At 30.3% G+C, this 18,878-nt stretch overlaps 4 protein-coding genes across 4 annotated transcripts; 1 reads left to right on the top strand and 3 right to left on the bottom strand.

Annotated features, from left to right (window-relative positions):
* The first annotated feature begins 3 nt into the window (after positions 1-3).
* BX663DRAFT_526543 (uncharacterized protein) lies at positions 4-1,722 on the top strand. Its single transcript, XM_051529919.1, has 5 exons — positions 4-222; positions 290-366; positions 436-1,404; positions 1,461-1,521; positions 1,594-1,722. Exons 1-5 carry the CDS (start codon positions 136-138, stop codon positions 1,654-1,656), a joined length of 1,257 nt encoding a protein of 418 aa, XP_051377931.1. The 5' UTR covers positions 4-135; the 3' UTR covers positions 1,657-1,722.
* A 122-nt stretch (positions 1,723-1,844) lies between these two features.
* Positions 1,845-5,648, bottom strand: BX663DRAFT_443984 (uncharacterized protein; the record flags this gene model as incomplete). The annotated part of the gene is made up of 4 exons (XM_051523597.1): positions 1,845-4,331; positions 4,458-4,931; positions 5,022-5,294; positions 5,439-5,648. The coding sequence occupies 4 exons, from the start codon at positions 5,646-5,648 to the stop codon at positions 1,845-1,847; spliced, it is 3,444 nt and encodes a 1,147-aa protein (XP_051377930.1).
* A 5,007-nt stretch (positions 5,649-10,655) lies between these two features.
* Positions 10,656-12,022, bottom strand: BX663DRAFT_526541 (Peroxin 13, N-terminal region-domain-containing protein). Its single transcript, XM_051529918.1, has 2 exons — positions 11,834-12,022; positions 10,656-11,742 (listed from the first exon to the last, which is right to left on the bottom strand). The coding sequence occupies exons 1-2, from the start codon at positions 12,000-12,002 to the stop codon at positions 10,742-10,744; spliced, it is 1,170 nt and encodes a 389-aa protein (XP_051377929.1). The 5' UTR covers positions 12,003-12,022; the 3' UTR covers positions 10,656-10,741.
* A 118-nt stretch (positions 12,023-12,140) lies between these two features.
* On the bottom strand, positions 12,141-18,384 carry BX663DRAFT_526537 (uncharacterized protein). Its single transcript, XM_051529917.1, has 14 exons — positions 18,269-18,384; positions 18,056-18,213; positions 17,871-17,990; positions 17,628-17,788; positions 17,350-17,548; positions 17,015-17,287; positions 14,595-16,941; positions 14,143-14,488; positions 13,690-14,056; positions 13,455-13,633; positions 13,231-13,390; positions 13,080-13,155; positions 12,472-13,004; positions 12,141-12,408 (listed from the first exon to the last, which is right to left on the bottom strand). Exons 1-14 carry the CDS (start codon positions 18,327-18,329, stop codon positions 12,181-12,183), a joined length of 5,208 nt encoding a protein of 1,735 aa, XP_051377928.1. The 5' UTR covers positions 18,330-18,384; the 3' UTR covers positions 12,141-12,180.
* Positions 18,385-18,878: the final 494 nt, after the last annotated feature.

Genomic DNA, 18,878 nt, shown 5'->3' with positions numbered 1-18,878 from the left:
CTGTAATGATTGAATTGATATGACCAATCAGAGGCTTTTCTCAGATTGAGATTTTTTTTTTTTTTATTATCATTATTAAAAAATCAAAACACGTATTCAAAAACTATTAGTTTTTTATTTGTTTAAATATAAATCATGGCATCATCCCCAGCACCACTAGAAGAAGAGGAGGTGTTTGAAGTAGAAAGAATTGTCGCTCATCAATTTATAAAAAAAGGAAAGGTAAACAAACAAACAATATTAAATGATCCATTAAATAGAGTATTTATAAACTACATTATACCTGTAGAAATATGATTTACTTTACCTCATCAAATGGCTTAATTATGATGATGCAGACAATACCTGGGAAAAGGAAAATAATGTGTATGTGGTTTACATTGTTTATTTATTTATTTTTTTTTTTAAAAAAATATCCTAACTTTTTGTTACTAGTTTTGCCATTGATTTAATTAAACAATATTGGGAAGCCTTTCCGGAAGATTCTGAAGAAAAACAATTGTTCAAAGAAATTCAACTGAAGAAAAAGAATCCCATAAAATTAGATTCACCCAATTCTCAAAAAACAATAAAAATTACAGATGTATTTACAAAGAATCAAGAAGAAAAGAAACCTAATCAATTAAATACACCCCTAACTATTGCTTCAACTTCTTCTTCTCCTGATCCATTTACTACTCACCCGCCTGCACCAAAACAACAACAACAAAAATTGCAACCCATTCTCAGAGTGTTGCCACCCAAACCTGTTCAAAGTGATGACGATAATAAAGGAAAAACAAAGGAGTTAAATCATTCTTCTGCTCAGAATACAAACGCAGGTAATGCTGAAAAGAGACAGCCAGTTGTTATAGCAAATGATGCTATAGATGAAATAGACGATGACAATAAGAATAATAGCAAACAGACGGACGCAATTACTATTTCTGATTCTGATTATGTTACATCTTCAAACAATTCAGTTCACGATGAAGAAGAAGTAGATGAATTGGCATTAGAAGATGAATCTATGGATGATGATGATAAGATTGATGAAATTGAAGATTCATCTATGGATGAAACAGAAACTATAGAAGAAGCACCTACGCGTAAACAAACCGTGCAAAAACGTAAAAGACCTGCTTATTCTGATTATTTCCTTGAACAACATAAAAAGAAAAGAAAGAGAGAAAATAAGTTGCGTATTAGTGAGAGTGATAATAACGATGATATGTCTTCAACTACCAGTTCAGTTACATCTAGCAATGATCAGTCCAATGAAATTGATAAAAACTGGGATAATAACGTCATTTTTGATGAAAAATATGGGCTTGATCCACCTATTGATTGGAATACTTTGGCAGATAAAGTTGAATATATTGGAAAAGAACTTAAAGAATCGCCTTTATATTGTGCAGTAAAATGGTAAATATATTTAAATTGAACTGAATTGAATTCATTTTATAACAAACAAACAATAGGAAAGACAGCATTCGATCATTTCATCCTTTAAGCTTAGTAAGAGTTAAAAGGCCAGACTTGGTAAAGTATTCGAAATAATAAACAATTTGAATCTTCTATTTACTCTCTCTCTCTCTCTCTCTTCTTGTGTAGGTTATTGATTATTTTATTAGATTAACTGAAGATAAATTTGATACCGATTCCAATTGGAAATAATTATAATCTTTACTTGTACATACACACATATCATATTTCTACTTCCAATTAAAATAAAAAAAAAAAAAATTTTAAAAAAAAATGCTTGTATACAAATATATGTCCTTTATTATTATTATTATCGTTATTATTGCCAATGTTATATACATATACCATATACGTATATATATATCATATCTATAAAGAGTTTAAACCATTTTACTTGTAGTTCGAGAATCTTGAGTAGCTACTGTGTGAATAGTAGGATACATACGTAAACCTTGAATATCTGGATTAAAATGAATAGGAGTCATCTTTTGTCGAATCTTCATACGAATACATGCATAAGCAAGGATAATAAAACCAAATCCAATAGCAATTAGCCACCAAAGAGGTAGTAATTGATAATCAGTGCCAAAGGGGATATTGAATGGAGGACAATAGACAATTAAAGTAGCCAAGGAGGCACCGCCCAAGATACCTAGAAAGTTATATTTATTGGAAAACATATATCTACCGATAGGTAATGTAAATCGTGTCTTGCAAGCAAACATATTGAACATTTGCATGATCATGATGCTCCAATAGACAATCGATTGTGCCTGACTAAGGGCACGCCTTTGAGCAGCTGCATTTAACACTTTACCAGCAAGGGTCACATAATCTTGAGCATAGATGGTGGGCCCATTAGAGAAATAGTAGGTAGGGGAACTCGTACCACGCTGCATAGTAACTGCATCAGAAGGTGAGATACCATTATACCAAAGGACAACGAAATAGCAAGTCAAGTTACCAATAGCTTCGATCATACCAAATTCTAAATAAGCCCATGATAGTAACGGCAGATCAACCAGGACCTCCTCCTCTTCTTCCTTCTTCTCAAACTTTTCTCTCCAATAGGCCTTAGAGGAAAGCTCATGAAGTCGATGATAGATACGACGAAGGAAGGATGGTCGGATCTCTTCTCCCGTCTCACCATCATATTCAATGTAGCGTGCCTTACGATGTAAAGTTCGACGATAGCGGTCAATGGAGGCTGGTGTCACCGATTTCCGAGGCCTTAACTTCATTAGCCCTTCAGCTGTCTCCGGTTTATCCCAAGCAAACGTAAGAGCTGCAAACAATTCAAAGCCAAGGTCGATGACCAAGATAAGGATAGCAGACAACGGTAAAGGAAGGGGTACGATAATGTAAAGTAAGTTAGGGATGACCTCAGGCATTGAATGAGTAATGGTATACATAATCGACTTTTTTAAATTAACAAATATTAAACGTCCCTCCTCGATACCATGAATGATAGAGGCAAAATTATCATCCAACAGAATCATCGCAGCCGCGTCCTTAGAGACATCAGATCCTGAGATGTTCATGGCAATACCTAAATCTGCTTTCTTCAAAGCTGGGGCATCATTAACACCATCCCCTGTGACTCCAACGATATGACGCATAGATTGAGCATGTTTAACAATCTCAAGTTTGTGTTTTGGCGAAGTACGTGCAAAGATGATTTCATCCTTGGAAAAGATCAGATCCCAATCCTCCTCTGTCAATTGATCAATCGTATCACCATGAATCACAATGCTCTTGAATTCATTCTCATTGACTTGGTCCTCAGTACACTGAAGCCGTCTCGCAGCCTCTGATCTCGTCTCTCCAACAATCAAGTTAATTTTACGCCCAATCGCTTCAGCCGTTAACGGATGATCGCCAGTGACCATAATGACCTTGATACCTGCTTCACGGCATTTACCTATCGCCTCACGAACACCATGCTTTGGAGGATCCTGAAGGGATACTAAGCCGACAAACGTCATGTTCGACATTGGATAATTCTTTTTATTCTTATCAAATACATAATCAACTGGATACTCTGAATCACGTAATAGAACCTGAGCAAAGGCCAATACACGATGACCTTGACCAGCCATATAGGAATAGGTCTCTTGAAAGGTAGCACGATGTTCATCAGTAATAGGGACAGAGGTATCTTGATCAAGTAAGATGGATCCACATAATTCAAGTACACGCTCGGGGGCGCCTTTCACATACAGGGTAAGAGAACCGTTGTTCTGATGCTTCTTTTTATGAATTGTCATGGCCCATTTATTATCCGAGTTGAAAGGTATCTCGAATACTTTAGGAAACTGATCAGGGATACTGTCATATCTTTTACCCAATTGCTCACCAGCAAATCGAACTAGACCTGTTTCAGTAGCGTCACCCAGGATCTGACGTTGAGATATCGGCACATCCACACGGTCAAATTTAGCACGAGAGTTCAATGTAGAGATCTCTATAATCTCCTTCATGCCAGGGGAATCAATAATAGGGCTTTGTTGCGTTTGTTTATCCATGACATTCCTTAAGGTAAAACAGGACCATACATAAGTTACCGTCATCTGATTACGCGTCAATGTACCCGTCTTGTCTGTGGCAAGTAAAGTGATGGCCCCTAATGTCTCAACACCTTGTAAATCCTTCACAAGTACGTTCCTTGCTGCCATACGTTTTGCAGAGACAGTTAATAGGATCGTCACTGTAGCAGGTAAGCCTTCTGGAACCCAAGCAACGAAAACAGAGATAGCAAAGTTAAGTGTAAGAGAAATATTATTGTTATTTACAGGAAAACCTATACCAAAGAAAACAGCAGCTGTAGTAAAAGCAATTGTAGCAATAATTTTTACGAATTCAGAAATCTTATTATTAAAAAATAATAATGAATGTATATATATATATATATATAAGAGAGGACAAGAAGTAAGTAAGTTAGTTAATTAGTTTAGCTCTTCTTTTTCTTTTTCTTTCAGATATTTTCTACTTACTTCTTGAGAAAGAGGTGATTGAGTCTTTGCTTCACCTGCAGTGAGCCCAGCAATTTGACCTAGTACAGTATTATCACCTGTACGAACTACGATACCATACCCTTCACCAGATACAGCCAAAGTGCCATTGAAAGCGATATTTTCAGCTTCAAAGATAGATTTTTGAGTATTGATAGCGCAGCGTTCTTGAGGCTCAGATTCACCAGTTAAAGGGGAATTGTCTACTTTGAGATCTGATGAAGCAAATATAAATAGATCAGCTGGTATCTTATCTCCCATACGAACCAATACAATATCTCCAATAACAAGATGAACAGCTTCGATCTGTTGCACTTTACCATCACGAATCACCATGCACCTAGCAGGGACCATATTCAAGAATGATTCCAACAAGGCCTGTGATTTTTGCTCTTGATAGAATTCAATAAATGCATTTAGCAAGGATACACCAATAAGAATAGCACCAAGATAAGTCTACAACATTAAAAATTTTATTTATATACATCATAATCGTTATCATCTGTAAATATATATTTATATTTATATTTATATGTATATATTTACGTTAGGAAAATTAGCTTTATAATCAATTGCCAGCAATATATAATCCAAAAGACCAGCTAGAATCAAAAGTAAATTGAACAGTTTTAAAACACAATCAATATATTTTAAGAATGGGTGTCTCTTTTTAGGTGGACTCAACATATTTGGACCTGTTTTGATGAGTATATCCTCAGCTTGTTGAGAAGTAAGACCTTTTGATTCTGCAGCTTTTAATAAATCAATACACGTATTATACTTATCAGCACATTCTTCAGGACTTAATAAAAATTCATTCTATATTTATATATACATAATAAGTATTAATAATGTGTGTGTATGTGTGTATGTGTGTATGTGTGTATGTGTGTATGTGTGTATGTGTGTATGTGTGTATGTGTGTGTGTGTGTGCTAGCTAACTAATGATTGTTTTAACTTACAATATCAACTTGTTTATTTTCTTTTTTTATTTTTTTTAATGGACGTTTAGGAGCACTAATAGAAGGTCTACGCGAGGCAATGGTATCAATCGTCTGTATCGTTTTTGTTCTTTCAGGACGATGTATTTTAGCAAACTTGATCTTGTTTATATCCTCTAAAGAAACTATTGTTACTTTCTCATCTGTAGTTTCGTTCTTTTCTTCATTCATTTTTTTTTATTGTGTTATAAAAGAATGTGTATAGTGAAAAGAAAAAAAAAAAAAAGAAGAAGAGCGGTTTAGATAAAAATTGTGTATTTATACAAAATATGTTTGAAACGAAAAGTAAATCAATTATTGTTTCCCCTTTTTGTCTATATGATAACTGACAGGGGCATGTAATAATATTCTATTTCTTTTTTTTTTTTTTTAAATTACATAATAAAAAAATCTGATAAACATATTACTTGTATCAAAAATCAATTATTATTATTTATTTATTTTTTTAAAAAAATTACAACTTGAACTTAATTACAGCATGTACAAAAATGACGTTGATCTGTTATACATGTTGTTAAATATTACTATATACGTTATAGACATTATTTGTGTATGCTATTATATTATGATCATTGGAACAGATAAATAAATAATTTTTTTCTATTATTCATCTGTTTCAGATCGTTGCTTACTATATAAATGTTTGTATGTTAAATATTAATTCTTCTAATAAAAATTGGTTCTGACCAATCGCCTTTTCCACGCATGTGTAGCTATAATCAAACTAAATCAAGTGTAACTGAGCGATTTTTTTTTGATGTGATGTATATAAATATATCTATAAGCTTGATCTACATATTATTTTATTGGTTATTATAAAAATCAAGCTATGACATGCATACATAAACTTGTTTATATATCACGAAAACGAATAAAATAAAAGAATACATTTTCTATATGAATCATTTGAAAATGACGAACAAATTTTCAACAAAAGAACATGCTACAAAATAAGTCAAGTACACGAAAAAATACATGAATGTAAAATAAAATATTAAATATGTTATGTAAAGACTCAATATACAAAGTTCTGGTGGACATACTCTTTATAGTTAAAAAAAAAAAGATAAATTAAAATATTCTACTACTATAAATAGTTCATTATCATTATTGTCTAACTTGAAGTATAATTTATTATGTGTGTACAATAATGTTATATTTTGTTGTATATTAATTTGTGGCATTATAATGTAATTTACCTAGAAAAAAAAAAAAAAAAAAGGCCATAATACAAAGTCTAGTCTAAATAGGCTTTATTACTAGTCAATATAAATTGTTCCTGAACCGATTTATGATTAAAACCTCATTTGAGCATTGCCCAGGTCAGATAAGAAATTTTTTATCTCACAGTATCCTTCCTCAATCCAGCGTCACTTCTGATAAACAGGCTTTCTAAGCCTTCTTCCCAACACTTTTTTTTTCTTTTTTTTTTTTTTTAACCAGCAGGTTTTTTTATTCATTGAAAAAAAAATGTACCTGCAAAATGAAATATTGGCTGTAGCTCCGTTTAAATAAAACAATAATTGACAAAACAAAAGTTACACAATTTAATGATCTATCATCAAGTAGTAAAGAAAGCATTTAAGCTTCTTCAACATAATTTAATATAATATCTTTAATAAGTATCGTAATTATTTTTGTGTATAAAAGATATGAAAGATAAATAATAATAAGCCACAAAGAGATACTGACTATTATTCCTAGAAAGAAATTTTCTTTGCTTGTGCATTAAGCCAAACTTTCTCATGGTCTCTCCTTATTTTTAATAAAATCGTTTTTTTTTTTGGACTGCACTTTGCCTATTTTAGTAGAATAAATGCATATACTTTTACACACATATACTTTTTTTTTTACTTTAGAATAGAAGCATGTGTTTTCATATCGTAATTTTCTTCTGATGCTAGTTACTATAAATTTTAATTATAGTAGGCTCCCTAAAATTTAGTTAGTGCAAACAAATCAGTTATTGCTTGCTTTTCATCATATTAGGGAGTAGTTTCTAAATATTTGTCCCTTTACGTATTCAAACTTTATTTTCTTTTTTTTTATATGCATATTTTATTTATTTACATATTCATATTTTTTATATGCGCATATTTTTTTTTTATTTATTTATTCATCTTTTTATTCATTTCCCTTTTTTTTTTCTTTTTTCTTTATCTTTTCTTTTTTTTTCATGGCGGGCTTCAAGGATATTGGTCGCCTTATAAAATCAATCCTAGTGGGCTTCAAGGATATTGGCCACTTTAAAAATTCAATCCTAGTGGGCTTCTAAGGATATTGGTCACTTTAAATATTCAATCCTAGTGATTCCTCTGGATATTGTCCATCCTAAATATTCGATTATGACTCTTTTCTTCATAATGGTCTTCTCTAAACTTTACCTACTCTATATATTTAATCTTAACTCTTTTCTTCATAATGGTCTTCTTCTCTAAAATCTAGTTACTCTATATATTCAATCTTAATGGACTTATCTGGACATTGGTCACTCTAAATATTCAATTCTGACTCTTTTCTTCATAATGGTCTCCTCCAAACTCTGACTACTTTATATATTTAATCTTGACTCTTTTCTTTATAATGGCCTCCTCTAAACTTTGGCTACTTTAAACATTCAATCCTGACTCTTTTATTCATGATGGTCTCTAAATTCTGCCTACTCTATATATTTAATACTGACTCTCTTCGTCATAATGGCCTCCTCTAAACTCTAGCTACTTTAAACATTCTTTCATACATTCTTTTTGACTCTGGTTAATAGAAATGAATCAATCTTCTTCCCTTTAAAAAACTGGGTTTTGTTATCTCTACAGCCATATTAAAAAAAAAAAAAACGCGTAATAGTCAAGCTCTACAATCAAGTTTGTACTGAAATAATAGTACACTAAACAATTAAACTATTTTCTTACTCTCATAAATATATACATAAATAAATAAATAAATAAATAAATGGATGGATTTCTTTAATATATAAAAGTATTCTTAATTTTAAAAGTTGATATTAACCTACAGAAGCTTATCTAACTATAAGAGAAATGGTCTTGATTAAAAAAAAAAAAATAACAGCTATTTTTAGTTCTTGTAATTTTTTTTTTTTCTGAATTAACCAACAAGTTAGCACATCATTCTACTAAATATAATATAAAATAACTTGGTATCAATGTTGTCTTTATAAAATTAATATCTTCTACTTTCATTACACCATCCTTACTCATCACAGAATCATTTATTCTCATCTAAATATTCTATAATGATCTTGTAAAATTGAATATTTTGTAGTATATCTGCTAAATCAGTTTGAAGCTCTACTAATGTAGTAGTAGAACTATTTTATGTTTTTATAATGTATATATATTCGCTCATATAATAATTTGATTTCTTCTGTGTCGATATCTAAAGTTTTGGTATCAGGAAAAGCGTTTGATCCATCTTTCTATATTATTACCGACATGGCATCTACAAAAAATAATATATGCATGTACATATATACAAATTTGTATATATATATATTTATCTATATATACTGTCTTTTTCATATTGCTACTTATCTGCTATATTTTAGCTAACATACTACATCTATTTTATATGTATACATGTCATTTTACCTGCTCAATCCTAAACATTTCGATCGTTTGATGTATACAATAAGATGTTTATTCTTAAATATCATATAATTGAAGCCTAGTTGAAACTTACATAATTGCATACATGTTATGTTCTTCATATTTTTTATTTTATTTTCAATTTATAAATATAATAATAAGTCACTAAGCTTTAGTTTGATTCTATAAATAACGCATTATTTCTAAAGAAATACTCTTGCATTTAATTTTATAAATTAACATGATGGCACAACAGCCAGGAGTGATACTATGTGCGTCTTTAGAAGGCTTTTCTTCAGGGCCCTCCTAAGGTTCTTCTATACTTGTATTGTATTACTCATGCTTTCGCGCTTCATTATTGGGACATGAACCATTTAACAATGGTTTAAAAAGGAAGGATACCAACACAATTCTTGGAGGATTCATGTTTTGAAGCCAGGGTATACCTTCTCATAGTCGATATATTATCATCATTTGCTGAAGCTTCTATACCAGTAAAGTGAATAAACGAAAATCATCTTAGAGCTGTTAAATCTAAAAAAATAAATAAATAAATAATAAGTATCACACTAATAAATAATTTAGGGCAAGTGTGACTAAAAATATCTGCCCTGATATGTTTCTATTACTCATTCATTTGAATGTTCCTGGCATATTTCCCTTCAAAATAAAAATTGCTACAAGTTAAACAAGAGTTAGCAAGATAATATGTATATAATTTTTTATTTTATTTTCCACTTTTTATCTGACCCGAGCAATACAGTATTATTTTATTATGTGCTTGTCAGTTACAAATGGTTACATGAGTATTATGAATTAGTCTCCTCACCATCAATATTCAATGTGGTACAAATCTTTAAATAAAACATCTTCAAGTAAGCTAAGTATAGATACGTTTCAGTTTGGATAGGAATAAAATAAAGTAAATAACCCATAATACGGAGCCGCTTATAATAAACGATCTATATTCATGATGATCCTAATAAATAAATAAATAAATAAATAAATAAATAAATAAATAAATAAATAAAAAGTAGCTTTAACCACAATGGGCCTGTATAATATAACAAATCTCAATTAATACATATATGAAATAAAACAAAAATAAAGCAGGAGAGCAATATGACAATAGCTGATTACATTAAGAGACATTGGTACCGAAACCAATATTTAACATATAAACTCTATTCGAATACAATAACCTTCAACTTTTAATATAACATCAAAATACGACTGTAGTTATACATAAGGCCCAAACTCCTATTATTTGCTGAACAGTCCAACATTTATAAGAGTTTCTTTGCAGCGACGAAACAGAAATTAGAGAGTGAATATCTATATCAACCTAAATAGATAATATGCATATATATATATATATATATATATATATATAATAGTTTAGAGTAGTAAATAAGAGACAGAGACAGAGACAAAGACAGAGAGAGAAAGGTCTTGAAGATATTCAGTAAGCAATAGTTTATTGTAATTAAGGATAATAATATATATTTTATATACAAATATACTAATAAAACAAAATGATGATATTATATACATATATAAATATATACACATACATAAATATTTATATTAAAAGCACTGGTATGTAAAGAATAATAAATATAGAAAAAATAAAATAAAGGGGAATACATATAAAACAAATTATATTAATTTTGTAGTAACTTCTTGCTGTTGTGTACTTGGCTCTTCTTTCTTCAATATATCTTGATTATCATTTGATACTGAATTAGCCTTTTGGATTATTTCTACATAATTTGCAGGGAAAAGACCCATTGTACCATCCCTTAAACGACCACGCCACCATTGACTTGTAGTATTTGTTACAGGATCAAGTTTCGAAATAATAGCAACAATATCACCTTTTTTAAGACTTAATTCCATTTGAGATTCTGCTGTAAAGTCATACATAGCACGAGCAAATTCAAGTTTAGTAGGATCAATGCTAGCAAGATTACTATTCGTGTTATTAACAATTCCTTGTAGACCTAGCTGCTTCTTTTGGTTTGCAGTAATTATGTTGATCAATTTATGCATCATATAAGGAAGACCGATGACTATTAACATAAAAATAATAAATGGTTTACGAGACATTTTAGATCCTGAAACAGTTGTAGATGATTTCCGTTCAAAATTCTCAAAATCTATTACATTTATATCTAAAGTTGGATTGTGACGACCTGTTATCTTATTCATCACTTTTTTTACAAATCGATATAATGCAAAGATACTGAAGACTTGTCCTAAATAATTCTTAACAAATCCTATTTGTTCAGCAACTCCAACCATGGCCATAAAGCTAGAATGTGTAGCCATAAAGGTAGATTCTAACATTTGAGCAAATCCACCAAAGGAACCAACAATATTTTCTATCACTTCAAAAGCGGGCCGAGTTCCCATTTCCATACGTTGAGTTAAACTCACATCATCCGGCCCATTAGGTCCACCTCCCATACGACCCAATGTGCTACCATATCGATTCATTCCATAACCTCCATAGCCTCCATAGCCTCCATAGCCTCCACCATAACCATTATAACCACCATAGGCACTACCATAGCCACCATATGTATTGCCATATCGATTATAACCATAACCGCCATAACTTGAACCATAGCCTAAAGAACTATATCCAGTATTATAACCTATTTAATTTAATTATTTTTTTATTTAGTTAGAAATAAAACACACATGCACATTGAGCTGATTAAAATAGTTCATTTTTACTTTAATTACCTGCAGTAGGTCTAGTAGGCAATGCTGAGTTTGTTGTTATTGTTGATCTACTTGGAATTTCTGGTACTGTTGTTGTTGCTAAAGTTGCTGCTGTAGTAGGCGATGTAATAGCTGTCATTCCATTGCTGTTTGTATTATTTACTTCCCAAGGCTTAGGAGGTGATGGCATTTTATTAAGAAAAAAAAAAATTGAAAGAGAAACAAAAGAAGAGAAAAAAAAAAAATCCAAATTTATGAGAAAAACTCATGACAAATGAAAATAGAATATGGTTCTCTATGCTGATTGGTAGGTAAACTGTTTAGCCTTTTTTTTTTATTTTTTATTTTTTAAAACAAAGCCAATTTATTTAATGATGGTAGTACTCAGGAGCTACCCAATAACAAGTCATGCCATTGCTAACCATGGCTGTATTAGAGATGCCAGTTACTAAAATTGACTTTTTGGTAAAAATACCAGAACTTCCTTTATGAATTATTTTTCTTGAAATAATTCTTTTCGTTTTCAAAAGATAATCTAAAATATGATATAATTCATACTTGGTACAAACTTCTTCAAGTTTAGAATTTAATGCAGTCTAGAATAAACCAAATGAATAAATAAGAAAAAAAAAAAGGAAAGAAAAAGGGAATGTACTTACAAATGATATTCCAGGATTATCTAAAATATGACTGACTGCTGTATGTGCAAGCCCTTCAATGGCTGGTTGTATGATATTACCGTTTAATTCATTCCACATTAATGGTCGGATATATGCAGCATTCTTATTATGCTTGTTATGAATTAACCACTCGCCAACAAATTCTGAAGTAATATATTTCAAATGATCTAAGCCTACAAGTTGAATCATTGCTGGGGAACTATTTAAAAGCTTTTCTAATATTTTCATAAGTTCATTCTCAGAGCAGAGCATCATTGATTCTGCTGTCTTTAGTATTTCTGCAAATGTAGCTCCTCTGTCTTTAAAACTATGTACTATTTCAAAGATTTCTTTTAATAAAGCTTCTGATGAATTTGCTTTAAAATATTCTGCTATTTTATGACTTGTTAGTGGAATAAAGCAATTTGCTGTTTCTTTTCCTTTGAATTTTTGATCTTTGATAGCTGGTAATTCATCTGTCTTCTCAACTACCAAGCGTAAATTGTCAAAAAAGAATTTCCTACGTGCTTCCGCTATGTTAAAAAAAAAATAAGATTTGGAGAGAATAAATTATCTACATAAAATTAAATAAAAAAGAAAATCTTTACCATCATTTCTTTTCGGTATAGGCGTTATGTTTTTATTTTCAAGATATTTAGCTGCATTTTCGATACTCATTTGAATCTTTTTTTTTTAAAAAAAAAAGAACAAGTTAATATAGTTTATTATTATTTTTTAATATATTTATATTATACTAACCTTTCCCTCAGAGATAAGCTCAAAGAGTGTCATTAAAGAACCACTATTAAACTCGGAATTTTTTATTTTTACTGTATCATTGACAGCTAATGCGTTATGAAATTCTTTTGCATTTTGAAAATGATCATATGGAAGTGTTCCTGAAATAATGTCAAGAAATCTATTTAAAAGAGTATAAACTATTAATTCTATCTATATATATTTATCAACGTGTTGCGGCATACTTTGATGAAACATTAAGATGTCTTCCTGGAACTCGACCATATCTTGTTTTATCGTTAACAATGATACGATTATCTTTTAATGTCTTCAAGGCCTTTTCAATAATATCATTTGGGTATCCTCTAAGAGTAAGATACGCATCTTCTGGCTTATATTTATTATGCTCTGTCATCATAATCATCTAGGATATGACTCTATTACTGAAATGTAACTAATATATACAAATACCAAACTTACCTTAATTATAATCATAACTACTCTTTTTTGTATCTCATCAGGGTTAATCTTTGATGCTGTTGATGGCATATCACTATTTATTTCTTCATAATTGACAGCAAATGGATAAGGATATCTGCGAGTAAAATCTTCTAATCTTTTTTTATGTTTTCTGATACAGATTTCTTTCGACTTTTCTTCTCTTTTTTTCCTTGCTGCTTTACGTAATTCTTCTTTACTAGCCTCTTTGTTTTCAGGCTTATTTTTTACAAGCTGGAATCTTTCAGCTTTGCTAACATTACTTTTGTTAGAATCTGAGTCATCAGAATCAGCTTTTTCTTCTGATGATGTTTGGGAAACACCATTAGTCTCTATGGATGCTCTAGGTCTGTTACATATATATATATATATATATACAAACATATTTAGTAACTCCTATTATTATAGAATTAGATAATTAATTCATATACTTACGGAGGTTCATCAGCTAGTCTTTTAATGAAATAGTCCAAGAAGGAAGGCAAATCATAATTTTTGTATTCCCATGGTTTATCATCTTTTATATCATTGTTTAATATGCCTTCTGAATAGTATTTTAACCATTTCGATGATAATTTGTCAACCGACTTACTGAAATTAGGGTCTCTAGATTGCATACTTGAAATAACTCGACGGCATCTTTCTGCAGAATGATTAGGTATTATTTTCGTAATCGGTTCCCAGCGAAAGATAGAAGATTTTCCTCTTGTTTTCATAATAGCGTAAGCATGTATAAGTAGTTTTTTTTCAGTTTTACTAAAAGCATCTTTAGCATATTTATCTATATATATATATATATATATATATATATATATATGTATATGTGTATACAAAAGAAAGTAAAGTATAAATTAAAATGTAATAATATATTTTATTATTCTCTTTACCTGGACGTATTATTTCGGTATAATTTTTTATTTTTTGAAATGGACGACTTCCAACAAAAGTAGGCACCAAATAGCAACTGCTCTGTGCTCCAAGCTCGTCAGGTATTATTGGTATTATTCCATCTTTTTTTGAAGTCTCCATAAGTTGTTCTATAGTCAAGGAAGGCGGCTTTCTAACGTATCTTCTTTTAGGAGACTGCTTCTGTTTTTTCTTATTATATTTGTCAAACGAGACTAATAAAGAGTTATAGTATAATTTGATACGGTTTATTGTCAAGCTAGTTTTCTTCTTGATGTAACTGTATAATCCAACATCGTTTTCATTGGGTATTGTCTGTGCGTCTACGTCAACATATGAATCTAATATTGATTTTTGATTATCCGTTAATTCTATATTGGATGTCCAAGTTTGTTTCGCTGTGATATTGTATAATGGATCATTCTTGTCATTAACAACATCATTTTCTGTAAAAAGTTGTGTACAATAGGCCTCTAATACTTCCCAAAAATCTTGTCTTTCTTCTTTATTACCCAATGGTAGCCTCAACTTTTCAGGTCGGTCCTTTGATGTATAGTTTTTAACAATACCAGTGAAGCATAAGGTAACTGTAGCCGGAATACCAATTCGATGAGCGTTACTTTCATCTATTAAAATAAGCTCTAGCTCTTTTAGTACTTTGATTGAATCCATTGCTGAATACCGGATCCTTGGAATATATTGATTCACAATCAGTTTAATATCAGATGGAAGCTTATTTAAAGAAATATTACGATTGGATTCGACATTTAAAAAGCTAGCAAGGATAGGATTGCTATAGGGGAGTAATGCATAAATTTTCATTATCGTGCGTAGTCGAATTGTTTGCCAAAATAAATTTAAATCAATGACTTGATTCCTTTCATGTGCTTCATAATATTCAAATAAAGTCTCATGTATCTCCTGTGCTCGTAACCATTTTGAGTCAATCCAACCATATTCACGAGCAATTATGCGCCATGTACCATGTGTAGAATTTGATTGCATCTTCATTATTTTATCTCTTAAATTGATTTGTTCTTGCTTATTCTGTGATTCTCCCATAGTAGGAATCTCATCCACGTTAACTACCTTGAGCTTTTTTGGCTTTAGAGTAGTATGCATCATACATTTTTCAAAACTATAATCATTCATATAGCGTTTTACTTCTTCACTTTCGCTTGTTAAAGAATGATGTAAAAGAAAGGTCTTGGTTGCTGTAAAACCATTCAGCTGTTTAATTGAGCAGACATAGACAGTTAGCTTCTTTTGCTCATGCAATTCTTCAGCCATTTTTTTAAGTGTAGGTCTTGAGATTTTATTTGACAAGGTCCCACGTTCATTTTCAATTGTATGGAACTCTAAGGCTAATACATTATTAAGTTCACGAATATGATCTTTTTCTAGCATATTTAATAAAATGGTATGTCGAAGTGCTTTAGTGGCATTGAAAGGAGCGGATCTTTTCCCTTTAGAGTCTTGTTTGAATCGTTTATTTGAACAATTAGAATTTGATGTCGTTTCTTGAGAAGAAGGAGGAGAAGAAGAAGATGAAGATGATGGTATAGGAATATTCTCAGTTTCTAATTGTACTGATTTTCTTTTTAATTGATTTGAAATTGATACATTGACCGATTCTTCTAGGCTTGATTGACTTGTCTCATTATTAACGGCATTTATAGTATCATTTGTATTTTTGGATTGCACCTTTGGCAGCGCGTTTTGATTTTTATCGCTTGTTAACGCCTTTTTTAATCGTTTTGAAGAACGAACTGAATCTTGAGAGGTTGATATAAGATCATTATATACAGCCTCTGATGGGGGTTCTTTTCTTTTCATATTCAAAGATATAGAATTAGTTGAAGGCTTTAATATAGGATTACTTTGCTCATTATTAACTGGGAGTAATCTATCGTTAGTTCCTTCAAGTTTACTTGAAGCAGCTTTACAACGTGTTTGTAGTTCTGTTAAAGCTATGTTTTTATTTAAGCCAGGTTTATATTTTCGCTTAAATCTTTTGACAGCATCCATCATTGATTTCTGTTCTTCTAAATCAGTACTCACTTCATTCTCTAAGCGCTCGCTTAAGATATCTTGTGGAATAGGTATAGGCAAATATTCGCTATCTGAGAGTGGTGTTTCGTTTTTCTCGTTAAATGACTTCCAGCTATCCAAAGTAAAGTATCTAAAACGTCTTATTTTTCTCTCTCGCTCTTCGATACGATATAAACAATACTCTGATAAATCGATATTTTTGGGTAGATTGATTGCTTTCATAAAAAATAGTTGAAAAAAATCTGGATCGATAGATGGATATTTATTAATCAAGTCCTATAGAATTATAATAAATTAGTGTATTTACTACTATTACTACTATTATTATTCTTATTATTTATGTACAAACCTGTCTTATGAGGCCTTTATCACCTGCTTCTGCAACTTCGTTGTAAAATATTTGATATAAAGGTAAATCTCTACATATTTTACGACTACGTTTGATATTTTTTTTCAATGCAACTTTCTTTGTTCTTCCAATATTTTTTTCCTTTTCCACAAGCCTAACGCAATGCTTTTGTTTTTTTCCATCGTGAGCTATAAATCGTTCTAAAATTTTTCGTTTGGCCAATTCGTTAATACGACATCTAGCCCATCTAATTTTTGTTTTCTCAGTTATACCCTTTATAAATCAGAAGAAAAAAGATGAATCAAGAGAAATATTATTTTTTTTTTCCTACTTACAACTAATTTAATTAGATCCATAAGCGTCATCATTTTATCTTTTGATCCAGCTAACTTTTCTTTAATTTTCTTATCAAAGTTAGAATGACAATATATAACGCCGTTATTATTTAATTGAAGTTTTTCATTTTCAGCTTTAAAGCGTTGTAAAACTAAAAGTCTTGTACTCATTTTAGATACATAGGCTCTTTGCTTGAAGCTAAATTAAATATAAACATGTAAACATATTTATAAAAAAAAAAAGAAAAGAAAAAAAAACAATACAATACTATTTTTACATTAAACCAAGTCTGTCAAGCTTCTTAACGTAATAATATATTTTTTTACTATCCATATTCAACTTTTGACCCAAATCATATTGAGTTATTCCATTGGCACGACACTTGGCAATTATATGCATAATTAATTTATGCGTGTCTGAAAGCTGTGATTTTATTGCCTTTTTTTTTATAAATGCATTAATAAAGAAAATATGTATCTATTTTTTATATACGTGTATTTATATCTATTTTTTTATGTACCTGTATTTTTCCATAAATATTAATATCTTGTATTTCTTCTCTTGCCTTGACTTTAATGGTTCCTAATTTATGTTTAATACCTTTAAAAGTAAAAGCATTGGGATCAATTATTTGATCGTTCTGTTTTTTCAAATAATTAATTAAAAGAGATCCATCATGATTATTGTTGGACTTTTTTTTTTTACCTCCATGTAAATAATTTGACTATAAGTTTTGAAAACATTCCAGACAATTTCCATGTAATCATCGTCAAAGTTAGGCTCAATGTTAATTTGCAAATCTTTTAATAATGTTTCTCTGTATGAAGATTTAAATGTAGTGAAAAGACGATCAAGGGTCCAGCCTATTAAATTTAAGTTAGATCTATCTAATGTAACTGCATCTATTTGATCATCTACCTTCTTCTCCGTCTAAAGCAAGATCGTTTACAATGTCGTTAAGAAAATCAATTATAGACATTTTAGGATATAAGATAAGTGGTATAAAGGTTTACAAAGAAAAGGATAAAAAAGAAAGAGATAGAGAGAGAGAGATAGAGAATGCATTCTATTTATTTATTTATTTATTTTCTATTTTTTTTTTTTTTTTTTTTTTTTTTTTGATTTATATTCCTATCATTGTGACTGATGTTGCACATTTAAGGAGTAAATCATATGCCATATTTTGAAACATGGTTATAAAAACAACAACAAATAAATAATAAAAACATGCATTTAGTAGCATTTAAATGATAAACTATAGTCTTTAAAAAAAATAAAAGAAGAATAAAAAAGTATATTAAAACAAAAGAGGACAGATACATGCTTTATTTTGTTTGTTCAAGAGACTTTGTTTAATTATGTACCTATTGTGGGATTAGTTAGTTTGATTCCAATGAAGAAGCCCTTTTGTTAAATACAACTCAACTCTATGTTCTGTTAATAAAAAGCATTGTTTTAAGGTGGTCGTTTTCACTGAACTATACACTCTTCTGCCTTGATTATAGATATTCCTATTAAAATATATATA

The sequence above is a fragment of the Cokeromyces recurvatus genome (genome assembly GCF_025118155.1).
Source record: "Cokeromyces recurvatus strain NRRL 2243 chromosome Unknown BX663scaffold_47, whole genome shotgun sequence".
In the NCBI taxonomy this organism is placed as follows: domain Eukaryota; kingdom Fungi; phylum Mucoromycota; class Mucoromycetes; order Mucorales; family Mucoraceae; genus Cokeromyces; species Cokeromyces recurvatus.
The sequence above is the reverse complement of the archived record's forward strand: the minus strand, read 5'-3'. Positions and strand labels throughout refer to the sequence as shown.